General features: G+C 47.4%; 1 protein-coding gene across 9 annotated transcripts in view; it reads right to left on the minus strand.

Moving 5' to 3' along the window:
• RYR3 (ryanodine receptor 3) overlaps positions 1 to 6,162 on the minus strand; it is a 481,902-nt gene extending 475,740 nt beyond the window's left edge. For 8 of the 9 annotated variants that reach the window (XM_088797123.1, XM_088797126.1, XM_088797122.1 and 5 more), the window contains exon 1: positions 5,600 to 6,152. In XM_088797123.1, the coding sequence (XP_088653249.1) occupies positions 5,600 to 5,650 (51 nt within the window). In that variant the 5' untranslated portion in view covers positions 5,651 to 6,152. Of the gene's footprint in view, positions 1 to 5,599 lie in introns of all 9 variants that reach the window. The other variant, XM_088797129.1, reaches the window with a different exon arrangement.
• Between the last annotated feature and the right edge of the window lie 1,590 nt (positions 6,163 to 7,752).

Here is a 7,752-nt window from a genome sequence, read left to right on the forward strand (position 1 = left end):
GCACCAACTGACCTGCCTTCTCAATCAAGTCTGTTAGTAATGTTTGAGAAAAGCTGGTAGTTGCTTTAGTCAAGTAATTTCCCAGATAGATACACTGGGGTTGGACTGACATTGGAAATGGTCTAACAATTCTGGGATGAGGGCGAGGACCTGTAGCAGAGAACATATGAGAGAAACGGACAATGTGATGCTTTTTCAACAACAAGATTCAGTCACAAACAGAGTTGATTTCCCAGTGCAGGAGAAACAGGATAATACCCTATGAAGCACACCCACTTCTCTCATTCGGGGTGTTGTTAGAATTACTGTTGCTTCTAACTGCACTTCTGTGAAGCTGTTAAAGCAGGTGCTATCTCATACAGTGGGGGAAATAAAACCTCCATTTTCTTAAGTGACTCATTCAAGGTCATGGTGAACTAGGGCTAGAAATAAGAATCCCTGCTTCGAAGTTCAATTTTTTTTATCACATCATTCCACTCCTACTGGATGAATCTTGTATTATGGGTACCTTAAAGACAGAGCTGATTTAAAAGGATTTATATGGATGTGGCATTATGGGAAACGAACTAAAAAGTACTGGCTTCTGAAGACGTGGGACCTCCTTGGCCTATACAAGAGATTGGTACAAATCACTCAGGAGGATTCCAAGTTAATCAGAAATGATGGAACTGGTAGCTTCTAAACTAAAAACTCTGTAAGTAGTAAGGTAAAGGACAAGCCAAGTTGTGAAATAAAATGTCCTTCCCAGAAACAAGTGAAAACAAATGATCACAAAACAGGCAAAAGAGGCAAATAAACAGACATAATTTAAATACAAGTCCTTCAAATATAATCATCAGAGTATTTGGCTCTCCAGATAAATTCCTCTCACCCTTTCTTCTTTAACATTTTTTATCCTCAGATCAACCCTAAGAAACCTGAAAAATATTTTTTCTCTCTAAATCAATATTGAAAATGGAAGAAAGAATTGTTAAAAAACGTATTTCCCTGAAATGTCCTCGTCCTGCTAACAATCATATTAGCACACTGTATTTCCCCTAAAATAAAACCTAGCTGGACAATCAGCTAAAATGCACCTTTTGGAGCAAAAATTAATATAAGACCCGGTATTATATTATACCCAGTCTTATAAGACTGGGTCTTATATTAATTTTTGCTCCAAAAGACACATTAGAGCTGATTGTCTGGCTAGGTCTTATTTTCGGGGAAACACGGTAAGAAAAAAGATGCACAGATATCAGACACACCTCTTGAACTACAGACCTGTTCTTAGTCTCATTGCTCTTACACTGGGCTACAACACATTCCAAATCTTTCCAAGTTCACAGTCACCATCATCACCTCCTTCCCCTGGAACTCAGCAGCTTCAAATCCCTCAGGACCTCCCTGGTCAGGGTCAGTCAGTGCCTCCGAGGCATGAGCCACAACCCCTGACCACTCCACAGGGCTGAGGCGGCCTTTCTGACACAAGTTAATTTCTTTGTGAGAAGGATCTAGCTTGCTTTTCACATCCACCCAGGGCCTCTCCCTGGAAAGAAGGGGATATTGGGTGCCCAGCCAGAGTGTGGAAATAGTCTTGAGTTTTGTCATTTTAACCATTAAACCTAATTCAGTAGGACAGTCCAGTCCAGCTCTCCAACAACATACACCTGGGCCTATGGGGTCTGCAGTCTAGCATTCCCTCCATTATTACTCACTGTCACCCTGAGCCACTGTGCCTGAAGGAAGAAGTCACTCATGCCCACCTCCTCCCCCTCCCTCCTTGAGGAAAAGCTACCAAAAGCACGACACTGGCATCACGCAGCTGTTATGCAAGTAGACTGCAGATGGAAGACACAAACCTATAAACCACCAAGTGAAAGTTCACTGTCATCCCAACCTGGGACAAGGTGCTCTGGAAGGACATGAACTCACATTAGGGCCACAGCTCAAATCAGGGTTTGTCCTAGTCACCCTGTGGGGAGGGACCCAAAACAATGGGGGTGGTCGTGACTCTCAGCCCCAGTGCCTTCTCTTGGGCCTTGAGAGCTGCGAATTTAGTATGAAGGAGGACAACTTTCTATAAGGAGGGCTACATTAGGCATCTGTGACCAATCTTTAATTGCAATTAATAGAAACGAATGTCTATGTCACTTTGAGTTCTGTTTCAATTAACTTTGTGATGGAAAGGGGTTTGGCAAGGAGAAGGCTGTGAGATTTTGAAAACAATGAGCTGAGGCTTGGAGGTTTTTCTTTCTTTTTTAATGGACACTATCGTCTAAGGGGAAAAGTTGGGGGGAGAAAACATCTTCTGCCTGGCACTTTCAAAGCATGATGCAGTGCCAGCTGCTCCACCAACTGTCTGGAGATAAGGTAATTGTCAACTCTTCTCACCATAACTTCTTGCTTTCAAATCAGCAGCTAGCAGGTTTATCCGCTTCTGGAGCAGCTTCAAAGCCACGTCAGTGACACTGGCTACGTCAGCACGAGCAATCAGAAGGGAGGCTGATGTCACTGCCAGCAGCAGTGGGAGGGAACATTTTAGCCTTAAAGAAAATTCTTAGGTCTGTCTGACTGACTCTCTCTCACTGACTTCCATGACCGCCAGTGATTTCAGAAAGCCAGAAGAGGACATGTTTTCCACAGCCGTTTTAAGGTTTGCGGTACAGGAACATTTAGTTAACATGAGATACTTCCACCTCCAAACCCCTTGTGTAGAGCCTGCCCCCTACCTAGAAAAGGGAGGGTCCCAAATGTATCAGAGGATGCCACCCAGGAGAACACCACCACCTCGCAACTGTCTAGAGCCCCATTACACACACCTATAGTCATTACTGTGGTAATTCTGGCCCATTTCATGGCATCAAGAGTTCCAGCGGCTTTTATTTTTGTCAGTATCATAATACACAGGACACCGTAACCACCAACCCGATGAGGAGCCTCGACACAATGCTAGTCTGTGGTCTATTTTTTTAAAAGTGCATTCCAAAGCCTCTGCTCTCTGGAGTGGCAATCCTCTAAAGTTCATGGTTGCAAAGATAGGATTCTATTTCATCATCAAATATCAACCACCTTCTGGTCCAGAACAAGGTTAAGGGGAGGAGGCATCACATGATGAACGTGGTCAAAATGCTTTAAAAGATACTGTTTGGGGAAAGAAAGAAACCCTAAAGTAAAGGTAGGTGAGGAAGTTCAAACTGAAATAACTTCTCAAACCCGGGCATATGCAAAGGTGAGAACATTTCTCTGCTAGGACAGCCCCATGATTCCGGACTGCCATAAAAGCAGCAAGATAAGGTCAAAATTTTGTGCCGATCAAAACTTATGGTGATTAAGTTCGAAGAAATAATTTTGTTCTATTCATGGATATTGAGGGAGAGTGTCAGAGTTCAGAAAGCAGCAGTTGTCATTTCAGGGTGTTCTTAAGACGATGTCCTCTGGAGCAATGCTCAGTGCCAGTTTCTGGTGGTAATTTAAAATTATGTGATGACAATTCTCAGTGACTTGTGGGACAAGCATGGCCAAGTCACTTGATTTCCTGTTTCATCACCTATTCCTCAGTTTCATCACCTATTTTTCTGCCAATAATCCCATTTCTCCCCAATAAATCAAAGATGAAAAAGTTAAGCTGCTTTACAGTGTGACAGAGGACCACACTTAAAAAATACTTCAGGTGATTACTAGAAGGAAAAGAATCAATAATGTCACATTTGGAGTCACTCGCCCCATGATTACTTTCAGGTCTCCCTCAAAGCCATAACTGATATGCACTACCTCTGCAACAGGAGTTACTAACATTGGTCCTTGAACCCCTCAGGGGGCCATGGATGGGCTTTCATATCTGGGGCAGGATGCCCACGAAACAGAAAACTTAAGAACCACTTCTCTACAATGAGCCTTAGTGATGGGTATACCAAGAAATAGTTATACTGCCTGGTAGAGAATGTAAGTCAGGGAAGGTGGCAACAGAAGCAAAGTGACACTCATAGGATAGGGGGATCTCAAGAAAACCACCATGTTGACTTGACCATCTGGGTCATATATTCAACACTGACCCTATCGGTCGGAGGGAATTTCTTCAATCAACAATGCCTGGAAGATCATTAACAATAAGCAGAAGAAAGGATTGATTGAGGAGGGCACAAAGCAAGGAGTACCTGAGCTGCCACCCATCCAATACACCTGTTGGAAAGACAGCCTAGGAATTCCTCAGGGCTTTGTGGGAACAGGCTTCTTGACAAGAAAAGGGCTCTGAACAGTGGCAATTGTGTGGCTGTTTTGTGTGCACTGTGAGAGAGGAGGATGGGGTCTGGATATGCAGATCAGATGGCTAGTTCAGTATCAGAAGGGTGGTGGGTCCTACCATATCTCCCAAATGAGAAGGAAGTCCAGCGATGACAGTGGAACCATGTTTGGAAGAGAAAGGGAATGAAGTAAGGAAGCACTTCAAGAAGGAGAAGGAATGGTCTGAAAAAAGATGGACAAGAGCTAAATTGTGATCTTCAGAGACTAGGTCAGAGGGGACACAAATAGAAGAAGAGTGGGAGAGGAAGAATTTCATTCTAATTCCTGTGAGCTAAAAGGTGCATATAAAAGGATCTACCACTTGTAGAGCAAATTACAGTTTACAAAACATTATGACATTCACTATCTCATTTAATCCTTATCACGCTTGTGTTTCTCCATTTTACACAAGAGAAAATTGAGGCTAGGAAGGGCAGAATATGCAATTTTCTCAAGGTCACCTGGCTGAAACCAGAGCTGGGATGCACCCCAATGCCTCCCACCCATCCTGGTTGTCGTCCACCTTGAAGGGCTTTTCATTAACTCCTAAAGGACAAGGTTGATGTGGCTACAACAGACTTCCTCCTCCCCGTGCCACTTCCCCTAAAATCTGGGGCAGAGCAGCGCCCTCCGGTGCCAGGGAGGGGACCTGAGTGACGCGGAGCCACAAACTGGGGTTTCCCTGACCTGCGGGGCTTGAAGGAGCCGGCAGCAGAAACCACTGCTCTTAAACGGGGGCAGCCAAGCAACGCTCCAGCAGCAGTTGCCGCCTTGGGGCTTAACGTCCGAGGGGCAACGCTGGGTGAATTCCGAGCGATCCCAGGACTGGGATGGAGCGCCTGCGCCCGCTTCTAGCGCTGGGCTCACCACGCTCACCCCTGCCCCGCTGGTTCCTTCTGGCTGTTCCCCAGTGCACCCGGGCGCCTCTGAGGCAGTTAGCTGGGGTGGAGTGTTGGGGGTGACAAAGCGGCCGACTCTGGGTTCAGATCTTCCACTTCTTATCCTACGGGTCAGGGCAACCACGAGCCAGCCTTGGCTGAAAGTTTGGGCATCAAAGGTTTCAGATCAAGTAGCAAGTTGCCAGGAGAGCGGTAGAGGTGGAGGTGGAGGTCTGGGGTGGGGACGGCGGTAGGGAAAGAAGGGACAGGCAGGAAAAGAAGCCGGTTGCCACGCAGCCCCTCGTGTCCACGCGGATGTGTGGTTGGTCCGCCTCCGCAGCCCACGGGTGCAGAGAACCCGCTGGGTACCAGGCACCGCGGAGCAGCGCAGCCCCTTCTCGCCCGGTCCCGCGCTCCTCCCCACCTGCCCACCGCCTCGCCCCGCCGCGGAGACTCACAGTCCGCAGGAACTGAATCTCGTCCTCGCCGCCGTCTCCCCCTTCGGCCATGACTTCCGAGGCGTCGGCGCTGCCCCAGCCTCCGGCGCCTCTGCTTTTCCCCGCAGCCGCTCAGCGTGCGCTGGCTACTGCTGCGCTCTCTCTCCTCCTCTTCCTTTTTCCTCCTCCTCTTCGGGCTTCCAGCTCAGCCTCAGCAGCACCGAGCTAATCCCCAACCATATAGGGAGCTGGGCTAACACTCCACTGCACTGCAGAGCGCCAACCAAGCAACCCGCCTACCCCTCTCACCTCTCGCCCCAGCCAAGTGCGCGGCGGCCACGGGCTCAGCGGAGAGCCCGTGCGCGCAGCCGGCTAGAATGCACGGGGAACCTGGGCAGGGGCGGGTGGACCTTCCCTCTCCGCACCGCACCGCACCGCGCCGCGCCGCACCGCACCGCACACTCAGGGGAGGCCCTCACCCCGCGGCGACCAGAGGGTGCCTCCTACCCTGCTCGGATCCACAAACAAAGGCCAGTTGCTTAGCTCCAGCGCCCTGAGACTGAGCACCAACCTTCTTGCTTTGCCCACTTTACGTGTGTGTGTTGAACTCGAACGCCTTGCTCCCACCCGAGTACCTTGGAAGGCTGAGGGGTGTGCCTGTGGCCTTCTGAGTGGCAGGGAGGAAAAGGTGCAATGAGGGTGTTTGTCCATTTATAACAAACTTTACAACTCCCTGGATAGCCCTTTCTTCACCTTGAAAGAGCCCCTTCCCCTTCAAAATCCAATCAGTACATTTCATCAAAGCCCTCGATTGCCCACTGTTGCTGGACAGACTAACTTCTCTCTCTACCTCAGAAAGCTTCCGGGGCTCCCCATTCCATCCGCAATGCGGAGGTCAGGTGGCATCAGAACACTTTCTCTCTGCTACCCCTCATCTCCTAAACTTATTCTGAATTTCAGGGTGCCAGCTCTGTAGACTCCATAAAGGGAAAGGGGGGAGTATGTAGAGTGGGACCCCTTCCACCTCCTTGGGCTGCAGACATCCCACTTAGCCTTAGGTCCTTTTCCAGAGTTGAAGGCTGTCTGAGCCATTATTGCTAAAGCTGAGGACAGAGGGTGCCCCCTTCTGTCTGCTGGCCAGGAAGCTCCAGGGCAAGAGAAGCATTCAAAAGTAGGGGCATTAGGAGGAGATGGAGACCTAGGATGAAGAATAACCCAGAAGATGTATGAAGAGTATCCCAGAAGGCAATTCTGGGCTGATGGTGGCAGAGGACATTGGAAACACCAACCAAGTTCACACCGTCTCTCTTGGTTCTGCCTTAAGACCTCTTTCCTAAGCTCCAGTCCCACATTTCCTACTGGACATCAGAAATGCAAAAACAATGTGTGTGTTTTTCTTAGATTGTACCCAAACTGCTTCCTTCTAGAGGCTGCATCTTGGTCCTAGTGCCTCTTCTGAGTCCTGCCTAGAATGTATCAAACCATCTGCACACTGTGACCCTCCACATATTGGAGCGCATCTGTCATGCTCACCTCTGTGACCCACCATCCAAATCTTTGCTCCTGGCTCAAGAGTCCTCTTCCCCTCACCACCCCCTGTAGCGCGGTTTTCAGCACCTACATCCTCTTTGATTGTCTTATTATAAGCATTTCCAGTTTTACTTCTTCCTCCTACATTGTAGTACTCTCCTCCCTTGCTCCCTTCTTTTGGACAGTCTGTACATGCAGCCCAACATTGGATAGGCTATGAAGCAGCACCAGTAAAATTTACTATATTTGCATTTAACTACAATTTCTAGTTGTTGTTGTTTTTTTTCTCTCCCACATGAACAACCGAAGTCAAGTCTTCCCCATTTGGGTCATGTCCAAGTATTTCAGTACCAGCTTAAAAAAAAAAAATTATCCCTATTATAATTTATTTTATTAGTTTTGTCTATATATGATCCTTTAAGATATTTTTGGATCTAGAGTGTCCCATCCAAAGTGCTAATTATCACTAAATTATGATATGACATACCTTTGGTATATACCACTAGACAGCTTCTTGGATTAACTTTCATACTTTTGTTTAAGATTATTTAATAGGTAAGTAATCTACCTAAATCTATTATTTTGCAGCCCAACTTTCTCCTTGTTCATGAGGAGACCACAGATGCCTTTTTCACATACTTTCC

The sequence above is a fragment of the Rhinolophus sinicus genome, chromosome 3 (genome assembly GCF_057876585.1).
Source record: "Rhinolophus sinicus isolate RSI-liver-muscle chromosome 3, RSI-T2T, whole genome shotgun sequence".
NCBI classification, from domain to species: domain Eukaryota; kingdom Metazoa; phylum Chordata; class Mammalia; order Chiroptera; family Rhinolophidae; genus Rhinolophus; species Rhinolophus sinicus.